The 22351-nt window shown below is 53.9% G+C and overlaps 2 protein-coding genes across 14 annotated transcripts; both read left to right on the top strand.

Annotated features, from left to right (window-relative positions):
• Window positions 1-1134: 1134 nt before the first annotated feature.
• ICAM3 (intercellular adhesion molecule 3) lies at window positions 1135-7738 on the top strand. Its single transcript, XM_011380257.2, has 9 exons — window positions 1135-1214; window positions 1304-1445; window positions 2367-2595; window positions 3181-3447; window positions 5608-5913; window positions 6245-6529; window positions 6844-7098; window positions 7210-7458; window positions 7545-7738. Exons 3-9 carry the CDS (start codon window positions 2514-2516, stop codon window positions 7736-7738), a joined length of 1638 nt encoding a protein of 545 aa, XP_011378559.1. The 5' UTR covers window positions 1135-1214; window positions 1304-1445; window positions 2367-2513.
• Window positions 7739-7940: 202 nt separating this feature from the next.
• Window positions 7941-22263, top strand: RAVER1 (ribonucleoprotein, PTB binding 1). 13 transcript variants are annotated; one of them, XM_023523341.1, is made up of 14 exons: window positions 7943-8311; window positions 9840-9906; window positions 12217-12686; window positions 16204-16395; window positions 16567-16696; window positions 17059-17153; window positions 17994-18081; window positions 18391-18602; window positions 18699-18792; window positions 18868-18992; window positions 19760-19834; window positions 20334-20474; window positions 20855-20938; window positions 21023-21295. In XM_023523341.1, the coding sequence occupies exons 1-14, from the start codon at window positions 8042-8044 to the stop codon at window positions 21167-21169; spliced, it is 2190 nt and encodes a 729-aa protein (XP_023379109.1). In that variant the 5' UTR covers window positions 7943-8041; the 3' UTR covers window positions 21170-21295. The 13 variants fall into 13 exon arrangements, 12 of the variants coding, with proteins under 12 accessions (XP_023379104.1, XP_023379103.1, XP_023379102.1 ...); XM_023523339.1 differs by having other exon boundaries at window positions 17047-17153; XR_002777253.1 differs by having other exon boundaries at window positions 7941-8311; window positions 17047-17153; window positions 18699-18992; window positions 19663-19834; window positions 21023-21178.
• Window positions 22264-22351: the final 88 nt, after the last annotated feature.

Genomic DNA, 22351 nt, shown 5'->3' with positions numbered 1-22351 from the left:
GCCAGCACCATTTCCAACACCCATGGCCAGTCACGTTTCAACTCTACCCCTGCCACTGGATCATTCTGAAGCAAATCCCAGATATTATATCATTTTATACGTAAAAACTTCCATATGTACCTCAAAAAGATGTAACCATGAACAATAACTACAACATTATTTATTATCACACCTGAAAAGTTCAACAATAATTCCTTAATATCACTATGTAGCCTGTGATTTCCCCAAATGTCCCTTAAATATCTCGATAAACATTTTCTTTATCCAGTCTTCTGCTGATGGGCACTTGGGTTGTTTCTACCTTTTGGCTAGTGTGAATAATGCTGCCGTGAACATTGGTATGCAGATATCTGTTTGAGTCCCTGCTTTCACTTCTCTTAGGAGATGAATTGCTGGATAATTCTATGTTTAACATTTTTAGGAACAAACAAAGTTTTCTATTTGTACCAGCAAAAGAAGAGGGTTCCGGTTGCTCCACATCCTCACCAACACTTGCTATTTTCCGGTTTATTGTGCCTTTTGTTGGTAGCCATCCTAACAGGTGTGAAGTGCTATCTCATTGTGGTTTTGATTTGCATTTTCCTAATGGCTAGTGTGATATTGAGCAACTTTTCATGTATTTATTGGCCATTCGTATAACTTCTTTGGCAAAATGTCTATTTAATTCTGTCAGCTGAAAAATAATATCGACTAGGTGTTTCATCACCAGAAAGGACTTATTGGGGAAAAAGAAAAAGTTGCAACCCATTGCATGCAGACATGGCAAGCCATGTGCACACTCTGGCCTGTGTGCCAAGATGGAGGGGTATTTATGTAAGAGAAAAGGAAGTTAAGGGAAGAGGAAGTTAGAACCGTCAAGCTTTATATTATAAACATAACATTCTTCCCTCAGGGTTTTTGCATGTAGGGTTCTCGGGATCACACAGAGTGCGAGAACTTCCATAAGCCCCAGCTTCCCCCATATACCCTCCTGACTGATTACGTTTGCTTAAAATTTCAGTTCGTTTTTATCAAGTCCTTTGGGCACTTTTAATTTTTTGTTGTTGTTTTAGCTGAGTTGTTGAGTTGTAGGAATTCTTTATAATCCCTCATCAGATGTATTATTTACAAATACTTTTGATCTGAGTTTTAGTTGCCATTTCAGCACCATGTGGGAAATGCATGGGGGTCAAGGCAGCAGAGAAGACCCCTGATTGGAGGGGAAGGTGGTCCAGGTAGGAGGAGGGGGCATGGCCTTGGATGGGACGTGGACGAATGCTGGGTGCTTTCGGGGCCCTCAACATGGTCCCTCTCTGGAGCTCAGATCAGAGGAACAGGAGGTGAACTGGAGGCCCAAGGGATGGAGCCGATAGAGATGGGAGTGGCCACCTGAACCCCCAGTCCCTTCTCCTGAGATGAAGAGATCAGCTGCCTGGAGGGAAGGGCAAGGGGAAATGAGGACAAGGGTAAGGGCTAGTTACAAGTAGCATTCTTTTTATTTTTTTAATTAATTAAATTTTGGGGGGGTAAAATTTGTTAACAAAATCGTTTCAGGTATACAACTTAACAATGCAATATATATATATTGCATTGCGTGGTCCCCTCCCATAATTAGATTTCTTTCTGTCACCACATATTTGACCCCTTTTACCCCATCTACCTCCCACATCCCTCCTCCACCCCTACCCTCTGGTAACCACCAGTCTATTGTCACAAGTAGCATTCTTGACAGACAGCTCAGGATTCAGCTGTCCCCCAAACACCCCAGCACTGTGCACAGAGAATGGGAGGGATCTCCCAAGATCTTCAAAGGTGGTGAGACCCCGCCCCCCCAGATCTTTAAATGTAAAGGGCCCTACAGGAGCCATTCTGGCAGCCAACACAGAGCCTGGCACAAGTGCCCAATAAATGTGGGCTCTGTTCATATTCATGGCTCCACTCATCTTATGGGTTCCCTATTTATCCCCTCCAAATATTTGTCCTCTAAGAATGTTGAGGTCTCGCACTAACCCCTTGAGGCCCTGCCTAGAAGTCTCCCATTGTCCCCTTGAAATATTGCCTTGAAATCCCACCTTATCACTTCAAGGACGGTGTCTGGAGGCCCCCCATTAGCTTCTTTAGGAACAGAACACCCCCTTCACCTAGGTTCAATGGGAAGGAGGTGTCTCGACCCCTTCCCGCCTCCCCCCTCCTCCTGGCTTCTCAGTAATGAGAACAAAGAAAGATGATTGTGTTAGCATTTCCTGTGGGTTCATTTGGGGGCCAGCAGTATAACTGAGGTCCACCCTCTTGGACATTCACCAGTGCCCTACATCTCATTGGGCCCCACCTGGATCCCCTACTCTGGACCTTCTGGGCCACAGAGTATCCCCTCTGCCCCTCCCCAGGCCTGGGCAAGGTGCAGCCCTGGATGTCTGCAATCTTAACTGCTGTGGCTGTGCTTCCGTTCCATCCCCTGGGCGGTCCCTCCTACTCCTCACTGCCTTGCCTAGTGCCACATTAAGGCACTTTCCTCCACAGGCTGGCTGGCCACCATGGTGCCCTTGGAGCCACTGCCTGGGGCCTGCCGGACTCCACTCATCTCCCTGCTTCTGGTCTGCTGTCTGCTGCCCCTAGGTGAGACCAGCCAAGGTGGGGAGGGCTGGAGTTGGGGGGACTGGTAGGAGGTAGGGGAACGGAGAAATCAAAGATCCCCACATCCTGCTGCTGTGGTTCTCTGCAAACACTGTTTTAAACTCAGATCTGACAGGGAGTTCACCAGTGTCCTGGAAAGTTGAGACTCCTTCACTCAGCCTTCTGGGCTCCCTAAGGCCCCGTCCCTGCATGTGATTTGTCCCACCCACACCCCCAACTCTCTGTCTCATCTATACCCTTGACTTCTGCCTACTCTCTTCCCTCTGCCAGAATCATTCTTCCCTTTCACTTGGCTAACCCTACTTACCCTTCAAATCTGGCCATAGTGGTCTGCTCCAGGAAGCTTCCCCGACTCACTTCCTCCTATAGGCTCCTATGGTCTCCCCTGGCCTCCCTCCAAGCTCTTTCCCACCCCTGATCTAGCATGTTTTCCCCACTGGACTGAGAGCACTATGAAGACAGAGACCATTATGTCTCAGGCCAAGGAATTGATGGATGGTAGGGCCTGAAGGTGGGTAGGCTGGGGGGCACCGGATCAATAAGCAGAACTTCCCTCTGTTCCCCCAGGTGCCCAGAGACAGGAGTTCTCACTGCAGGTGGAGCCCCAGGACATGGTGGTGTCTGCTGGAGGGTCCCTCTTGGTAAACTGCAGTACAGATTGCCCCCATCCTAAATCCATCACCCTGGAGACCTACCTGTTCAAGGAGACAGTGGGCAGTGGGCTGGGCTGGGAAGCCTTCCAGCTCAACAATGTGACTGGTGACAGCAAGGTCCTCTGTTCTGTCCTCTGCAATGGCTCCCAGATAACAGGCTCTTCCAACATCACAGTATACCGTGAGTGGGTGTGCCTGGAGGTGGGGCCTGCCTCGGGCAGTGGTGGGGATGGACGGCCAGTGGCACAAGGGTGGGCCTTGAGTTTGCAATGTGAGTGCTTGTGTATGTAAGAGAGACAGACAGAGACACAGACAGATGTGCATCTCAACCATATGCCAGGGCAGTAGTGTGAAATCAATTTATTTGTGTCACAGCAAACATTTAAAAAATGGTAGCTCATGTCTTTCATTTATTATTACTTGTATTTTATGGCAGGTAATAAATTAATGGGGTTCCAAAATCAAAAAGTATAAAAAGGTATGTCAAATCTCCATTTACCTAGTGCTGCTGCCTGCGGCCAATGTTTTAAGTGTTGATACCCACGTAGGTGCTCATTTAATCCTTGCAAAAGCTCCAAGGCAGCAGTTTGGGTGGGGTGTATGGAGGGTTCATGGGGGTGCACTTATAGGCCTCATTTCACAGCTGAGGAAACTGAGGCTCAGTGGGGTGGAGTCGCTTGTCAGGGTTCACAGCCCATGAGCAGAAAGGCTGGCAGTCCAGCCCCCTAGGCCCTGTTCTTAACATGTGACATCTTCTTCCCCAGCCCATTTATTCCCCTGGTACTGGTTTCTTGTGGATCCTTCCAAAAGTTTTTCTGCATTTAAACAATACGACAGGCTAGACAGTAACAGAAAACATCACTCTTGGTGCCTACCATTTTGTGAAGCCTTTATAGATAGGCATAGTGTACGTGTGCAACTGTGTGTATGCTCCTGTGTGGGTACCAGTGTCTATACACATCTACTTGTGTACCTACATGTGTGTCTGTGAGGTTATGTATGTCATTATGTGTCCGTGTGAGTATACGTGTATGTTGTGTTAGTGTGTGCCCGTGTCTGTATGTCTCCCCCCTTGTGTATCTCCATAGGTGATGACGATGTGTTGGTATCCAGACCTATGTGTGTGTGAGCATATATGGTTGTGTCAGTATGTGTTGATGTATACGTGTCTTTGTGTATATTTCTGTGTAATATGTGCACTTATGTGTGTGTCCCTGTTTTATGTCTGTGAGGTGCCTCCCTATGTCAAGTGATGTGCGGGAGCCTATTGGTCCTGGCTCATGAGATCTGACTGTACTCATCTCTTCCCAACTGTCTCACATTGGGCAGCTTGTAATCAGCCATCGTGGGAGTATTTACACTACAGAAATTGGCAAATGCTCCCTGTTGGGGCTTCCCCACCCCTTCTCTGAGAGCCCAAGCATTACCAGCATTTGCCAGCATACCACTATCCCTGAACAGCGGTGCCCGAGGTTAAGATAGAGGCATCCTTGTTAAATATTCTAAACTGTAAATAGTAAGATATTATTTTTCATAGTATCCAGTCTGTGGGCCTCTGTGTGACAGCTTCAGATCCAGGCTTGAGTTTCCAAGTGCGAGTGGTGCCCATGAGGTCAAGGTCCATGTGCCTGAGTGGCACTGCAGCTAGCTGGGAGAGGACCCAGCCTGGGGCTGTCAAGTCTCCCCCATGACTGTGCCAGAGCACCCTGAGAGGCTGCCGCAAACTCTGGGAGAGGCCAAGGCCAGAGTTCAGGCCAGAAGCTGGAAGGAGGGCCAGGGGAGTCCCTAGATGTGACATCAAAGAGGCAGGTAGACACACAAGTCTGGGGTTTATGGGGCCCACATTCTAACCCGGGTTCTGTGGCTTCCTGGCTGTGCATCCCTTGGGCAGATCACCTCTCTGGACCTCAGTTTCTCCATCCACGAAAGGGAATCATAGAGGAAATTTTACTCAGTTGCTACATGAATGAAGGTGGATGATTGAATGACACCTGAAAAGTCTAAGGAAAGCTCTAAATAAATAAGAACTTTTATAATTACTATTAATATCATAAGAGGTCGTAAATGTGAGTGTCCTTCCTTTTCTCTTAACCGTGAGATCCTTGGCAGCGGCAGATTTTTTTTTTTTCAGTACCTGGCAAGGTGTCCGACAAAACAGGAAATAATCATGATGCTAATAACAATAGCAAACACTTTCACTGGCCCATGTTTAAGCTCTCCAGGATAATCAATTCAGCTCACAGTTCTGCAGTGGGCCACTCTCCGCCTCTCTCCACTCCAAGGAGTGGGGGCTGCAGGTCTAGCTGTTAAGTTCTGTTCTCCCCTCCCTCCCCCCCACCAGGGTTTCCGAAGCGTGTGGAGCTGGCACCCCTGCCACCCTGGCAGCCCGTGGGTGAAAACCTCACCCTGCGCTGCCAGGTGGAGGGAGGGGCACCCCAGGCCCACCTCTCCGCGGTGCTGCTCCGCGGGGAGGAGGAGCTAAGTCGGCAGCTGGCCGTGGGGGAGTCTACTGAGGTCATGGCCACAGTGCTAGCACGCAGAGACGATCACGGTGCCAATTTCTCTTGCCGCTGGGAACTGGACCTGCGGCCCCAAGGGCTGGGGCTGTTCCAGAACAGCTCGGCCCCCAGGCAGCTCCGAACCTTCGGTGAGGGAAGAACTGTGGACTGTGTTGGGTGAGGAGCTGAGCCAAAGGAGTGCCCTGGCAGCAGGGCTCCTGAGAATGGGTGGCCTGGACCTCAAGGGCTTGTGGGAAGGCACGCCCTTGGCCACTGGGCGGGGTAGCCTCAAATGGGAGATCCCCGCCATGAAGACTTTGGAGAATTATGTGCGGGCTTGTTGTGGGAAGGGGGTGATCCAGGCCAAAAGGTATCCCGGGAAAGAGGGACCCTGGTTCGGGGTGGGTATGAGTGTATCACAGGAAAAGGGGTGTCCACGTCTGTGTGAGACCTCCAGCTCACGCCCACTCTTCTCCCCAGTCTTGCCTGTAACGCCCTCGCGCCTCATTGTCCCTCGGTTCTTGGAGGTGGGAACATCCAGGCCTGTAGACTGCACCCTGGATGGGCTGTTTCCGGCCTCAGAGGCCCAGGTCCAACTGGCGCTGGGGGACCAGATGCTGAATTCCTCCGTCTCGAGCCAAGGGGACACGCTCACCGCCACCGCCACCGCGACAGCGAGCACAGAGGAGGGCGCCTGGGAGATTGTCTGCAACGTCACCCTGGGGGGAGAGAGCCGGGAAATCCGAGAGAACTTGACAATTTATAGTAAGAACAGGCGGGGCTTAAAACAGCTGTAGAGAAGAGGGTGGGGCTTCATTAGCAGCAGAGGCGCGGCACACGGGAAGCAGGAAAGGCGGGGCCTGGGACGCCAGAGTGGGAGGATTCGCAGCGTGGGCGAGGCCTAAGTAACCCGAAAAGTATAACCTGAGTGCCCCAAGTTGGGCGGGGCCGCAAAGTACACAAAAGACACTGCCCGGATACCCCTAGACCGAGTATTCTGAAAGATGCGGATGGAGGGCGGGGCTTGACCGAAGTGAGCGGCATGGTCAGCAAACTCCCGGGCAATGCCCCTCCTTTAGGCTTCTGGGGGCCCATCATGAACCTGAGCGAGCCCACCGTCCCTGAGGGGACCACAGTGAATGTGACCTGCGCAGCCGGACCCCGAGTCCAGGTCACGCTGGACGGAGTTCCGGCCAAGGGCCCGGGTCAGCTCGTCCAGTTTCAGTTAAACGCCACGGAGAAGGACGACAGGCGCAGTTTTTTCTGCAAAGCTACCCTCGAGGTGGATGGGATGATCTTGCACAGGAATAGGAGCGTCCAGCTGCGTGTCTTGTGTGAGTAGATCACTCTGACCTTTAATCTCTTGCTTCCCTGGTTTGGAAAGAACTGATTATCCCTTATCCCTTTGTGCCTCGGGTGTGTCTGATCATTTGGTGGTCCCACAGACGGTCCCAAGATTGACCCGGCCAGATGTCCTCAGCACTTGATGTGGAAAGAAAGAAGGATCCATGTCCTGCAGTGCCAGGCGCAGGGCAACCCGGACCCCCAGCTACTGTGTTTGCAGAAAAGCTCCGGGGTCCAGGTGTCTGTCGGGATCCCATTCCGCGTCACATTAAACTACAGTGGTACCTACTTCTGCCGAGCGACCAGCTCACAGGGCACAAAGACACTGACCGTGGTGATGAACGTTCAGGGTGAGCCAAGTCAGGGCCGCCGGGATAAACGGGCATGCCCAGGAGGGGCCGAGGTGCGAGTTTTTACTTCTCGCTTCTCTACACAGTTCGGAAACCTCTCTCCGTCACCATCGCCATGGTGGTGTTAACAATCCTCGGCTTCGCGATCGTCACCGCAGCCTTCCTGTACGTCTTTTGGGTGCAGAAGCAAAGCGCCATCTACCATGTGAATCGGGGGAGCACCTGGTTGCCCCTGACGTCTAAACAGCCCGACGAGGCGCTGGGGGAGGAACCATCCTGAGCCTCGAGCAACCGGGGTACTACGTCAAAGACAGGGGTTTGGCTGTATCCCCAGGTTCTGCAACAATAAATCCCTCAAAATCCGGAGTCTGTGGCTTGATTCCACCTGTGCTGAGAGGTTCTGCCACTGTGCTGCGCGTCCTTTGAGAGATACCTCAGCAGCGGAAAGAGGAAGTAGCTATGGCGCCCAGACAGGGCTTGAACTCTGAGAGGCGGGCTGGGTTTTAGCTAATGAGCTGAGGGAGTCGAGAAGGAGGCGGGGCCTATCCTGACCAATAGGCGAACGCGCCCTCATTGCCGCTCTATGCCGCTCCGCCCCGGCTCGCTGGTCCCAGAAGGCGTCGGGTTTCCCAAGATGGCGGCCGACGTGTCCGTTACTCACCGGCCGCCGCTGAGCCCGGAGGCTGGGGCCGAGGCTGAAGCCGACGATGCCGCGGAGCGTCGGGCGCCCGAAGAAGAACTGCTACCGCTAGATCCAGAAGAGATCAGGAAACGGCTGGAACACACCGAGCGCCAGTTCCGTAACCGCCGCAAGATACTGATCCGGGGCCTCCCAGGGGACGTGACCAACCAGGTATGGGGGGGTGGTGTGGGAGCGTGGCGGGAAATACCATCGTGCGCGTGCGCGGGGGAAACCGGGCAACACCAACACTGGCGTGGCGCGGGGGGAAGTGTCTTGATCCACGCGGGGTTGGGAGAGACCAAGAGCGGGTTGTGGGGGGGCGTGGATGGAGGGAGAAACCAACTTTGGACTGTGGGAGGGTGTTGCTAGGGGCGACCACAGGCTTGGACGAGACCAAATGATTGAAGTGGGCGGGGAATGAAAGGGGGCGGGCAGTTTGGGCTAAATTGGGGGATTATGTATGGGCAGCTAGACTGGGACTGTGGAAATAGGGACGCCAGTTGCTCCCTGCTATGATTGTATTTTTCCTCATTCTCCTGTTCCATGGGGTGGCGAGACCTTATAGCCAGCAGTTTCAGAGCTTGCTAGAGTGTGCCTTTCCTTAGCATGCGTTTATTAACTTCTCTTAAGAAATAGATCTGAAAGTTGTAGCAGCTCCTGGGGCCTCTCTTCCCCAAAAGCTCCAGGATTAATTTGACAAAATGGGGTCTCCTGCCCTCAGCCCACAAACCTGAAGGAAAAGAGGGACCAGTGTCCTGTGGAGCCCCACCCCCCACTCTAAGGGTCCCCTTCTCTTGGGGCCTGTATAGCACAGGGCTTTTCAGTGCTCTTTGGACCCAAGGAGATTGCATCTGGTCGGCCCTGCCCTGCAGTGGTGGAATGGGTTCTTTCTTCCTGTTGCTGAGAATTCCTGCTCTCTGGCCCACCAGCACATCTGTCACTGGTTTACTCTGCCTGTATGTGGGCACATGGCTGGTGGGGTCCCAGAGTGTTGGGAGGGGCATGACATGGGGACAGATCTGTGGTGGGTGCCACCAAGCATGGTTTGGTTTGTTTCTAGAGCCGATCCTCCTAGCGCCTGCCATCTCTCAGCTGAGAACATGCTGTCTCTCCTGCAGGGTGCACAGTGTGTCTGGCACAAGCAGGCCCCAGAGCCTTGCCCCCACAGCTTGCTTGCAAGAAGGCAGCCCTGTCGGCAAGAGGGAATTGGGAGTTATATGAAACCACAAAATGTGGGCGTAAAGTACACAGAGTCCCCAGTCAGGTACCCCTGGGTGGCATCGTTACTGCTGCTGACTTTCGACAGCTTCCTTCACTTCTCTAAGCCTCAGTTTCCTCATCTGAAAATGGGTTTGTTAATAACCTAACTTGTAATGTTGGAAAGAGTCAGTCCGGCCAACAGAGAGTCACACAGGTTAAACAACTTCCCTAGGGACATATGGCAGAGTTGGGACTTGGACCCACCTGGCTCTCTAAGAGTGTGTTGTGTTGGTTAAGAGCATGGGGTCTGCAGTTGGACTCTGAATACCACCACTGCCAGGTATGGCTTCAGTGGTCTTGTGCAAGTTACTGATCTGAGCCTCAGTTTCCTCCTTTGTAACTGACCTACTTTCATAACTGGTCCAAGTGAATGTGGCACTGGATTGTTCTCGTAAGCCCCTGGTGGTGACTCCCTGTCCTTTGGCTTCTGTCTCCGCAGGAAGTGCACGACCTGCTCAGCGACTATGAGCTCAAGTACTGTTTTGTGGACAAATACAAAGGGACAGGTTTGTGGGGCTGTGGGGTGGGCTAGTGGCAAGGGGTGACAGTCCCCGAACCTGGGAGTGTTCTGGCCCAGTCTCCTCTCCTGAACTTTGGGCCCAACATTGTCCCTAGGCCAGCACAGGACAGACTGTTGCCCCAGTCTTTCCCTTGTCCTGGGCGCCCATCATGGGACATCCTTGATGTTCCTTCTCCAGTCTGCTCAGCCAGATACCTGAGCATTGGGCTCTCCCACTTCCCACACCATGCCTCCCAGCCAGCCAGTCACTCAGTCCTGTCTGGTCTTCATGCCTCCTAGAACAATTGGTGCCCCTCCATCTCTGCCAAAATGATTTCCCTTTGGCCTCTCTGCCTCCATGATTTCACGCCCGTGCTTGCCCTCCCCCAGGCAGCCAGGGCTGATCAAATCTAATCAGTCTGATTGCAAATCTGATCAAACCTAATTCTAACCTTGATCATTCTTTCTCCTCAAAACCTCCTTGACGTTTCTCCTGACACTATCTTGCAAGGATGTGGCCCAGCCTTGCCATCTCCTTGGGTGCCTATAAGCTTTTAGGCTGTTCCCTCTGCCACTGTTCTTAGCTATCTCTTCTTCCATCCAGAAAGCAGGCACAGCTCACAGTTCCCTGAGCACCCTCTCCCATCATAGCATTGACCACCCTGGGCTGTCATTGCTGGCTCACTCACCTGCCTTCTGCACTGAGTGAGACTAGGGACAGGTCTTGTCATCCTTGGCCACCCCTGCCTCCCATGTGGGAGGCCCTCAGTGTGTGTCTGTGCCCTCCAGGCATTGTACTGGGCATTCAAACTTTCCAGGGCTTTTGCTTGCAATCTGTAACATGAGTGAGAAGGAGGTGAGGACAGGTGGCTCCTCGAGACCTACCTGGTAGTTGGGGTAGTAGTTAAGATCTTGGGCCCTAGAGGCAAATGGATCTGGGTTTGAGTCATGGTCTGTCCTCACTCTGTGGCCATAGACAGGTGATTCACCCTTCCTGAGCTTCAGTTTTCTCACCAGCAAATTGAGCATGACCTGCTTGGGGTGACAATGAGGCCAAACACCTTAAAATACCTCAAAAGGCTGTGAGTGCCTGGTACCTGGTAGGTGCTTAGTAAACATTGGCAGGGGCAATAGATCAACTATATACTGAGCATTTCATATGTATATGTGTCAGGCATCGATCCAGAGATTAAGTGACTCTTTCATGTTGCCTTTTAATAAATATTTATTGAGCATCAGTATGTGCTGGGCCATGAGGACACAGCTGTGAACCAACCAGAGACAGTCTACTCTGGGGAGGAGGCTGTTATTCAGACAACTGCAGACATGAAGGTGAAGTGGTCATGGGACCAGAGGCTACAGAGTGCTGTGGGAGCCCAGAGCTGTCAGGGTAGGCTTCAAGAGGGAAGTGATGTTTGCAGTTAGCTTGAAGGGTGGGCCAGGGTTAACCAGGTGAAGAGGGAAAATCAGGTACAAAGGCCCAAGGGGCATATGCCTGGCATGGTCCAGTAAGTAGCAGCAAGAGATGGGAGAGGAGGTCAGCAGGACCATGGGGCCAGGCCACACAGGCTCCCCTGGCACCTGCAGTAAGAAGCCCTTGGACAAGGGCATGGCACAATCTGATTATCATTTTGAAAAGCTCCCTGTGGCCCTTGAGGAGAGAGCAAACCAAGAGCGGCTGCAGGACTGAGGCTGAGGTAGGGGCTTAGATGTGAGAGGCCTGGAAAGGCGGTGAGGAAGGGGTGAAGAGCGGGGCTCTGGAGTCCGCCTGCTTGGGTTCAAGTCCAGGCTCCTCTGCTAAGGCAGGGAGTCACTGCTCTGGACTCATTTCCTTGTTGACACAATGGTGGTTATGAGGAGTAAGTTATTCTCATTTGGTTATGAGGAGTAAGTTATTCTCATTCTCAGGTGGGGAAACTGGGACCCCAAAGCCAATCGGGCTGGAGTTGAAACCCAGGCTCCAGTGACCACATGCTTAACTACTGCCCTATGTGTCATTCACGTTATGCACATAGTTCCTATGTGTCACCAAGCAGGTGCACAGTAGGTAAGAGGCTAGGTGAGCTCACGGGTAGGGGAGTGCTGCTGTGAGTTGTGAATGGGCAGGGGTGAGGGCAGGGAACAGGCCTCCTGGAGGTAGGAGTCACCTGTGCGAGTTGTTCAAGGCTGGCAACTGACCAACAGTTGGGCCTGAAACATCCTAGTTGGTCATTATTCTAAGGCTACACATGGTTTAGAGGGAGGTGGGGTAGACTGCCATGGGGTGGAAGGGCAGGCCCTCAGGGCTCCTGCTGATCCACGCCCCCTCCTGCTACAGCCTTTGTGACTCTGCTGAATGGGGAGCAGGCCGAAGCCGCCATAAGCACCTTCCACCAGAGCCGCCTGCGGGAGCGCGAGCTGTCGGTGCAGCTGCAGCCCACGGATGCCCTGCTCTGCGTGGCCAACCTGCCTCCTAGCCTCACGCAGCAGCAGTTCGAGGAGCTGGTACGGCCCTTTGGCAGCTTGGAGCGCTGCTTCCTGGTCTATAGCGAGCGTACTGGCCACTCCAAGGGCTATGGCTTCGCTGAGTACATGAAGAAGGACTCGGCTGCCCGCGCCAAGTCGGACCTGCTAGGCAAGCCACTGGGCCCACGCACCCTCTACGTGCACTGGACAGACGCGGGGCAGCTGACGCCTGCCCTGCTCCACTCCCGCTGCCTCTGTGTTGACCGTCTGCCACCCGGCTTCAGTGATGTGGACGCCCTGCGCCGGGCACTGTCAGCTGTCCACATTCCAACCTTCTGTCAGGTGAGCCTATGCCCAGAGTAGGGGTCTGGAGAGCAGGTGCCAGGCCCAGAGCACCTTTGGAGTCACCCACCCTCTCTAATCTTCTGGGTCCCTTTTCAGTAAAGCCTCAATAACACTTTGAATAGGGTTCTTGCTAGGTCACATGGTTCACTGGATGCCAGCTCAGACAAGGGCCAGATGACTGGTGTTTGAACTCCTGTGCTCCCTCTGGTGACTGGCTTAACCTTGCTGGCCTCAGTCTCCTGTGAAGTGCAGGAAAGGCTGCCTTTGTAAAAGCTGGGCATGAGCCTCGTTCACCCCTCATTCACTTTCACTCCTTGCATGCATCAGATGTTCGTTGAGCAACTACTGGGTTCCAGGTTCCAGGTTCCAGGTCCCAGGTCTGGCATTGAGGCTGCTCTGGAGAAGCCCACAGTTTGTGTAAGCCTTCAGGTCAGGAAGCAGACTTGACCAGGTCCCAGCCCTGCCCTGTGACCCCGGGCACATCACTTGGTGACTGAGCCTCAGTTTCCTTCTTAAGAAGGGATTTGATCCTCACCCATTGGTTATAAAGACAAGCACTGGTTCATCCAAGTTACATTTGTCAGGCACTTCCCTATGTGTGCTCAGCCCTGTGACAGGCACATTGGGCCAGATCCAGCCCTCAGAAGGAAAGCACCAGATGTTCTTGCCTCCGGACCCCCAGGGCAGACATTCCTTCAGCACTTACTGGATTCTGAACACAGTTCCTTTAGTCCCATTATCCTGTAACAGCCTTAGAGGCAGGTATTATCTACATTTTCAGATGGGGATGCTGAGGCACAGAAGGGTCAAGGGATATGCCCCAGGGTCATACAACCAGGTCATGGCAGAACCAGGATTGGAACACTGCATTCTGGCTTCAAAGCCGCAGGCCAGCCTGGAGAAGGATGTTACTTCGCTCAGACCCCAGCTCTGTGGTCTTGGATGGGACCTGCCCTTCTCGTATAAATAGATGTTAGGGCCTGGGAAGTCAGACATCTGTAGGATCCCTCTCCTTGCTCCCTCAGGGTTCATTCATGCTCCTGCACCTACTTCATGCCAGGCCCTGGGTGGGGCCCAAGACATAGATGAATTAGCTTGGCAGCCACCTCCTTATATGGTGGTTGAGGATGGCAAGGCCATAACCAACTATAAGTTCTCTCTCTGAGCCTCAGTTTCTCCATCAGGAAATGGGGTTAGCAGTGCTTTGTGTTGGGTTATTGTGAAAGTCTGTTCATTTCTCCATTTAAGTTAGGCGCCCTGCTTGATTGGAGGCTGGGCTCCAAAGTCAGACAGATTGAGGTTTGAGCCTCAGTTCCACTATGTAGGAGCCAGGCCACCCTGGTTGCCCTTTGACCCTTCTGAGTCTCTCTCTCTTTATCTGTAAGAAGATGTCATCTGGGACTTGGTATGGGGCGTGGCCAAAGGTGAGCTGATAGAGACAGCCCACCCACCCTGCCTGGGCACTCAGAGCATGTTCTGAGCCCTGGCCAACAGCCTCTTTGAGCTGCTGTGCCTCCCTGCCCCTGTTGAGCATCTTATTGAATCCCCACAACCACCAAGGTGGGTACAATTGTTGCCCCATCTTACAAATGAGGAAACCAAGGGCCAGGGATGGGCATATGCAGAGATCTGCCCAGGTCAGCCAGCCAGTTAGAGTAGGCTGGGAGTCAAGGTCACGCTCATAACTGGGTGCCCCTGCCTCCTAAGATGGCTGGATGCCAAGCTGGGAGTTTGCTGCCCTCCTGGAGGGTCCTTTATTTTTAACATAATCAAGATGAGACTGCCAAGAAGATCCTATAGCAACGCACTCTAATGCATTTTGTCATTTATTTACAGGACAATTTACATATCGTAACTGCTTTATTCCATTAGGAAGCTGCTTAAAAATAGATGAATGCTATAGATGTTCAGAGCAGGTTTCACAAGACCTGTGTGTTATAAAAAGCCTTTTCTGTTTTTATTTTCTGAATGGGCAGTCCAATCTTGTTTGGAAATTCAACACGTTCCATGGTAAAGGCTTCTTCCTAGCCCCTCAGCACTTTTTCCTGCAGCCCCTGCTCACGCCAGTTTGCTGTGTTCTAGCAAGATTTTATTATCTGTTTGCAACAAGTTCATGTATATGTTCCTGCATTCCTCTTTTCTCTTTCTTTTTTTTTTGCATTCATCTTTTCTTGACCCAATTATTACCATGCCTGCATTGGTTTGGTTTTTCCGCTCGCTTTGTCTTGGGCATCTTTCTGTGTTGAGACATGAGAGCTTTTTTTTATTCTTTTTACGGATGCACCATATTCCATTTTATGGACTCTCTGCTGTTCCCTGCGGGTGGACATTGCATTAGTTCTAGACCACGCCACAGCTGTCCGTGCATCACTTGGAACCCAGAGGAATGATACTGGTTCTTGGGACAGCCATCGCCATACTGAGGTGGCCAGTTCCATTAAGGGGGTCACCCTCTCCTTATTTGATCCCAGCTCCAGCTCTGTGGCCTGGGTATGCAAGATTTCCCCTCTCTGAGTCTCAGTTTTCTCATCTGCAAAATGGGCCTGTTGACAATGCCTGCATCTGGACTCAGTGAAGGGCTTGCTTTGAGACAGCCCCCACCCACAATTCCAGTGTCCACTGTGCCCTGAAAACCAAGAGGTTTGTTTCCTGAGTTAGTGGCAGGCTCACCAGCAAAGAACTGATGTGGGGCCGTCTGTGGCCTCTGCATCTTGCTGCAGAGTTATTTGTGTTTGATTTTCAGGGAGCCCTGGACCCCACTGGGGGAAACTGAGATGTAATTTAGAGCATGTGTGGTATTCTGTACTTCTCATCTCCAAAATCTCAGTCCTGGAACACATCTGGCCCAAGGGTCTGGAGGAGAGACTGTGGGTCTGAAGTACCAAATGATCAAGGGTGGTCGAGAAGCCTCCTCGGCCTGCCCGTGACAACACCTCTGTTCCCACACCTGTGTTCCCATGGCTCACTACCAGCCTCCAACCAGAGCTCAGAGGTCACCTGCCTCATTCCTAGGCTGTATATCTTCCTAGCCATGGCTGCAGTATCCACGGCCTGAGGTTCCTTATTTGATGGCCTCCAAAGCCACCCAACTCTTTTTCAGCCAGCCCCTCCTTCTCCCACCCCTGCAACCTGAGTTCTCCAGTCCCATCTCTGTGCCTTTGCTACGCTTGGGAATCCCAATCAGAGTCCCAAAGTGGTGTTGGCATGAGGTCCAAGGGAGTTGTGAGGTGGGTCCCAGCTCCACCCTTCCACTAACTGTGTGACCTTGAATGTGCTGACCTCTCTAAGTCTCATTTGCCCCCTCTGAAAAATGGGTAGGATGCAGCCTTCCAGGGCCACTGAGAAGATGCAGCGAGCTAATGTAGGAACAGGGCTTGGAACTGTTGGGCCCAGAATATACCCCCTCTAGAGGGGTTGCTGTCACAGTCGGGATCCACATCTGTTCACTGTTGTCACTCTGAGAGTGGTCACTGCCCTCTGGGCACTCACATCTGTCTTCCCCTCCCCACCCCAGCTAGCGTACGGCCAGGATGGGCAGCTGAAGGGCTTCGCCGTGCTAGAGTATGAGACGGCTGAGATGGCTGAAGAGGCACAGCAGTGGGCGGACGGCTTGGCCCTGGGAGGCAGCCACCTGCGTGTCTCCTTCTGCGCCCCAGGGCCCCCTGGTCGCAGCATGCTGGCTGCGCTCATCGCTGCCCAGGCCACAGTGAGTGCATGCCTGGGGGGTGGGGATGAGGGAGTAAGGGGCCTGGGCCTCCTCTCTCAAGAAATCAGGGCCCCTGGTGGGCACTAGCCAGGCTCTGGGATCAGTAGGGAGCAATGACGCCCCACTTCTGGCCAGGCAGGGCTCTGAGCCACCCTCCATTTCTCTCCTCAGGCTCTCAATCGGGGCAAAGGGCTCCTGCCTGAACCCAACATCCTGCAGCTGCTCAACAGCCTGGGGCCCTCTGCCTCCCTCCAGCTGCTGCTCAACCCCCTGCTTCATGGCAACGCGGGGGGCAAGCAGGGTAAGGCAGGTCAAGTGGCAGCGGGCAGGGTCCCCAGCCTCTCAGAACTGGGCACCTTTCCAAGACTGTTCTCATCTGAGCTCCCAGTGACACGAGCCCCATGAGCAAGGGCTGGGATGAGAGTGGAAGTCACCCGTGAGGGGTCACAGGTGGGAGCGTTGCAGTCTGTAGTGAGGCAGGGTGGTGGAAAGAGGGGCTCTTCTTCCCCCGAGCTGACCCTCCCTTCTCGGGCCATTCCTCCAGCAAGTCACTTGTCCTCTCTGAGCTTCAGGCCCAGGGCTGTGCAACTGCGGGGGCGGAGGGGGGGGTGGGGAGTTGCTTCCATCCAGGGACCCCTGCCCATTTCCCAGGTCTCCCTCCAGGTCTCCTGGGTGCCCCCCCGGCCATGCCGCTGCTCAATGGGCCCGCCCTGTCCACGGCGCTGCTGCAGCTGGCCCTGCAGACCCAGGGGCAGAAGGTAACCGTAGTGGGCCCCAGGCTCCCTCCGCACCCACACGCACTCCTGCAGCCTCTTTAAGTTTCATGCGCGACTCGCACCTGCCAGTGGTTCACCTTTGGTCGGGCTGTGGACCATCTGGCTGTGTCCCTGGGGCTCAAAATGGGTCCTGGCCTGTCGCAGGTACTCAGGGCTCAGGAAGTCATTCAGTCCAGGGAAGAAAGTCTTAGCCCCATCCTCTCAGCACACACACATAGAGACACAAAAATAGACACACTCACAAATAGACACACCACACCACACCACCCTCTCAATGCACACAGATACACCCACACACACAAATAGACACACACACCATACCACCTTCAGTGTACACACAGACATATACAGGGAGACATGCACACACACACATGCACTGCCCTGTCTGGTTTGATTCATTGGGGCCAAGTCAGTGATATGCGTATGTTTGATGGTAACTGACAGAAAGGAGGTTGTGAGCTTGCACCCTTGTGTGGCTAGCAGTGACTGTGCTTCTGTGATAATCAGTGAGAACTGATTATCACTTTGTGTATGTCTGACAGTAACAGACAGTGTGGGGTGATAGGCCCTGACATGCTAAGTCTGTATTCCCTGGGTCTCTCCAAGGCCTTGGGTGGGCCCTTACATGCAGGAGGCCCTTAGTCACCATTGGCTGACTGGATGGGTAATGGCCAGGGTGTCACAGACACTGGAAGACACTGCATGTCTGCATGTGACCGGCTGTGGGCTAGACTCTGGGTGTGCTGGGCATTGTGACTCCCGAGACCTTGGGCAATGCCTGTCTACTGCCCCCATCTTCAGATGATTGTGCTCTGTCCCCAGAAGCCTGGGATCCTGGGAGACTCTCCCCTGGGCACCCTCCAGCCCGGGGCCCAGCCAGCCAACCCCCTCCTTGGGGAGCTGTCTGCAGGTAACACAGACCTGTCCCCTCATCATCTTTCTCGGCCCCTCCTGCTTCCCCTTTCCTCACGTGGTGTGATAAATGTCCAGCTGTGCGGCCTTAGGCAAGTGACCTAACATCTATGGGTCTTCAGTATCCCATCTATTAATTGGGTGTCCACCTGCTGGGGTTTCATGAGCATACTGGTAGTTGATGTGCTTAGAGGGCTCTGCTCAGTACCCAGCATGTAGCTGCCGACTTGGTCCAAGCAAAGGCTCGAGGACCCTGAGAGGAAGGGTCTTGTACGGTTGGGCTGCTGACACCTTTCTCTCTCTGTAGGGGGGGCTCTGCCCCCGGAGCTGCCACCCCGCCGAGGGAAGCCACCACCCCTGCTGCCACCACTGCTTGGCCCCTCTGGGAGTGACCGGGAAACCATGAGTCTGGGTCCCCCAGCAGCCCAGCTCACTCCACCCCCTGCCCCTGTGGGGCTCCTAGGCACTGGCCTCAGAGGCCTCCAGAAAGACAGTGGGCCTCTGCCAACGCCCCCTGGGGTAAGGCCCCACCCTGCACCTAGCACCCTTCCAGCCTCCTGCCCTGTGACTTTCCCTCTGTCAGGGGCCCTCACGAATCCAGCCCTCCCACCACAGGTCTCACTGCTGGGGGAGCCCCCCAAGGACTTCCGGATCCCCCTGAACCCCTACTTGAACCTACACAGCCTGCTCCCAGCCAGCAACCTGGCGGGTAAGGAGGCCCGTGGCTGGGGAGGCACTGGGAGAAGCCGCCGCCCAGCTGAGGGCCCCCTGCCTAACCCCCCAGCCCCTGGAGGTGGTGGCAGCAGCAAAGCCTTCCAACTCAAGTCCCGCCTGCTCAGCCCTCTCACCAGCGCCCGCCTGCCCCCCGAACCAGGGCTTCCTGATAGCTATGGCTTTGACTACCCCTCGGTGAGTACCTGCCTACCCTGTGGTCAGCCCTGTAGCTGCTGTGGCCCTTTGTCTCCTGGGAGCAAGTCATTCTCCAAACCAATATTTTTCTAGTACTGACTGTGCCGGGCCAAGTGCTAGGCAGACAGCGGGGAACATGAGAACATGGTCCCTGTCTTTCAGTCTCTTGTCTGTTTATCTCTGCACATGAGACCTTGCTTCCTGTCTGCCTTTCTCTCTGAAGAGGCCTTAGGCTGTATCGCTCGCTGCTTCTCTTTAGAGACAGGGCTCAGCCCCCTATCTGCCTGCCCTTCTCTCCCTTCTCCCGTCTGAGATTCCTGTTTCATTCCATGGAGAACTGCTCCTTCTATGACTGCTCCAACATCTTCCAGGTCAGATGTTGCAGAGTGACCACCGCAGTCCACCTGTGTTGTTTGACTCACACTGGATTATAAAAAAAATAACTGAAATAAACGCTAATGCCAACATATAAACACCGTAAGCGTTCGCACAACGCAGATGCCCGGCTTGCCTTGAAAACCCAAACACCTGGCCCAACTGTGGCCACATGCCTTCATAGCAGTCATCTTGGGTCTGAGGTGCAGCCACCGCCTGGGGCAGGGCACATTCTGTCTCACTGCCCCACCCAGCAGACCAAACCCATTCACTAGGGTTTGCCCTCTTTTGGAAGGGGCAGACTTCCCTGATGACAACTGTGCTGGGGAATTCAGCTGGAGGTGAGGTTGGTGCAGACTCCAACCCAACATGCTTCTCCCGCTTTGATTTAGGATGTGGGACCTCGGCGGCTCTTCTCCCACCCACGGGAGCCAGCCCTTGGGCCTCATGGCCCCAGCCGACACAAAGTAAGAGCCACCCTGTCCATCCCACCCCACCTTCTGGGTGTATCAGTTAGCTTTTGCTGTGTAACAAGCAGTTCCACCACTGTGGCTTAGAACAGCAAACGTTTTATTATTTTGCACCATTCTGCACGGCAGTTGGTGGGTGGTTCTCTGCAGTCACCTGACAGCTCAGCTGGGGCTCAGCAGTCCACAGTGGCCTTAGTCATATATCTGGCAGGCAGTACAGTGGTGAGGGGGCCTTAGCTGAGGGCCTCGGCTGTGGCTTCTCCACATGGAGCTCACCCTCCAGCAGGCCAGCCTGCCCTCATGCACATGGTAGTGGTCCCAAGGTTCCCAGGAGGCAGAAGGGAGGGCAGACACCTCTGTTTACATTGCCATGCTACTGTGCTATTTGCCAAATCTAGTCACATGGCAAAGTTCAGATTTATTTGTTGGAGGAAGGTTAAAAAAGGGGGTGGGTACTGCAGCAGTGTGCATCACTCAGTCGACCCCCTCTCTGCAGATGTCTCCTCCGCCCAGTGGCTTCACCGAACGGAGTGGTGGAGGCGGTGGGGGACCCCTCTCTCACTTTTACTCGGGCTCACCTACTTCCTACTTCACCAGCGGCCTGCAGGCTGGCCTCAAGCAGAGCCACCTTAATAAGGTGAGGCGCCTCCCCAGCTGACCACAGGTTCCCAGGGACAGCCAGGGTGCAGGGGGACCCTGTGACCTAAGCCACAGCTGAGGTGGCGCCAGGGGTCAGCTTTGCTCAGGGCTGAGCTGAAATAGGCCATCCTCCCCCACCTGTGTGTCTCGCACCTGGTGCTGCCTAGCTTTGTGGACCTCTGCTTCCTTTCCCAGCAGCTCAGAGTGTGGGTGGTATTAGCCCCAGGTGACAGATGAAAAAACTGTCTCAGAATGAGGAAGTAATCTGCCCCCAGTGTCATGGCTAGTAAGCAGCAGAGGTAGGATTTGAACCTGAAATCTGCCTTTGCTTGGGGGGGATATTCCTTTCCCATCCCACCTCTCTCCCATTTCTCCCAGGCGGTCAGTTCTTCCCCACTGAGCTCCGGAGAAGGGCTCCTAGGCCTCGGCCCTGGGCCCAATGGCCACAGCCACCTGCTGAAGGTACAGGTCGGGGTGGAGACATAGGGCTAGGGAACAGTGGCCCTTGGGTGGCCCCTGACCCGCTGTCCCTCCCTCTTTCTCCAGACCCCACTGGGTGGCCAGAAACGCAGCTTTGCCCACCTGCTGCCCTCACCAGAGCCCAGCCCAGAAGGCAGCTATGTGGGCCAGCACTCCCAGGGCCTTGGCGGCCACTACGCAGATTCCTACCTGAAACGCAAGAGGATTTTCTAAGGGGCCAGTGCCAGAGATGCTCCAGGGCCTGCACCGAATGGCTTTTGGGTTTTCTGGTGTTTTGTTTAGTGGGTTGTTTTTTTTTTTTTTTTTTTCCGGAAATAGAAAAATCTCTGAAAGACTTTGCTGACCAACCCAGCCGGAGCCCAATGAGTGTGGGGGAGTTTCAGGGCCACTTTGCATCTTGGGCCTGCTCCCGGCATGGAAACCCTGCAGCCTTAAGAAGGAGAGAGCAGGCTGGGGCCCCTCTCTCCCCTTCCATGTCTGCCTGCATCTGCCTCTCTGGGATTCTCTCCTGCCTCGTCGCTCCTGTTTCTTGGCCTTTTGAGTGCCTTGGAGGTTTCCCTGACCTCCCGTGAGGATCAGAGACTGTCCCCCTTTTTTAACTTTGACGATTGACGATTTGTTTCCTTTTCTAATTTTTATTATTTTTTAAGCAATCCAGGATGACCCCTAGCTCTCATTCCTACCAGGTCCAGTATGTCTGGGCCTCCATTCCACACATCAGTTTGAAACAGCTAAGCCTGTTCCTCTTTCTCCCATGTCTGCTGCAGACATGGCTCTCTCCTCCCTTTGCTTGCACACTCTGACCTGTACTCCAGCACTGGGTCCCCTGCTCTCTCCCACAGTCCCCTCACCATCTGATGCCTTAAAGCTGGGCCCCATGGCCAGAGCCTCTCAGATGCCGAGCTCTGGAAGCTTGACTCAGGACCAAACGGCTCTGCCCTGGGGATTGGGTTGGCAAGCCAACCCCCACCATCCCTTCCGCCCAGGCTGAGGTGCAGAGACCGGCTTTCTCTGCCAGCTTAAACCAGTCCTCCTGCTGTCTGTGGGAATGGGGCACTGTGCATCGTACTGAGCCTCTGCTGACTCCATCCCCAGGCCAGATCCCAGGAGCCAGCCTCCCTTGGGCCCAGTGGGAATCCAACAACTCCATGCAGATAAGCTCTGCCCCTGCCCCTGGCCAGCTGGACCACCAGCTTCCCTCTCTTCACTCTAGGGGTCCACATCCACTTCAGGGGGTTTCTCTTCCCCAGTCCTCTCACACAGACCTTTGCTGAATTAAAGTTTGTAAGTAAATGGTTTTAAAGAAAGTACAGCTGGCTGTTTCTTGGGACAAACAGTGGGCCTGGATGGGTGGTCTGGGATGCCCTTGCAGGTCTTGGTGTGCTCGAGCCTGCT

This window comes from Pteropus vampyrus, unplaced genomic scaffold (genome assembly GCF_000151845.1).
Source record: "Pteropus vampyrus isolate Shadow unplaced genomic scaffold, Pvam_2.0 Scaffold391, whole genome shotgun sequence".
Taxonomy (NCBI): Eukaryota; Metazoa; Chordata; class Mammalia; order Chiroptera; family Pteropodidae; genus Pteropus; species Pteropus vampyrus.
Note: the sequence above shows the minus strand (reverse complement) of the source record. Positions and strands in the feature narration are given on the sequence as shown.

Bases quoted from the DNA above. Each gene is read 5' to 3' on its own strand.
- RAVER1 (XM_023523331.1), top strand. From the start codon at position 8,042: ATGCCGCTCCGCCCCGGCTCGCTGGTCCCAGAAGGCGTCGGGTTTCCC. The intron at 17,154-17,993 runs GTAACCGTAGTG...CTCTGTCCCCAG, and splicing joins TGCAGACCCAGGGGCAGAAG to AAGCCTGGGATCCTGGGAGA. The intron at 19,835-20,854 runs GTAAGAGCCACC...CATTTCTCCCAG, and splicing joins ATGGCCCCAGCCGACACAAA to GCGGTCAGTTCTTCCCCACT.
- ICAM3 (XM_011380257.2), top strand. From the start codon at position 2,514: ATGGTGCCCTTGGAGCCACTGCCTGGGGCCTGCCGGACTCCACTCATC. The intron at 2,596-3,180 runs GTGAGACCAGCC...CTGTTCCCCCAG, and splicing joins CTGCTGTCTGCTGCCCCTAG to GTGCCCAGAGACAGGAGTTC. The intron at 3,448-5,607 runs GTGAGTGGGTGT...CCCCCCCACCAG, and splicing joins TTCCAACATCACAGTATACC to GGTTTCCGAAGCGTGTGGAG.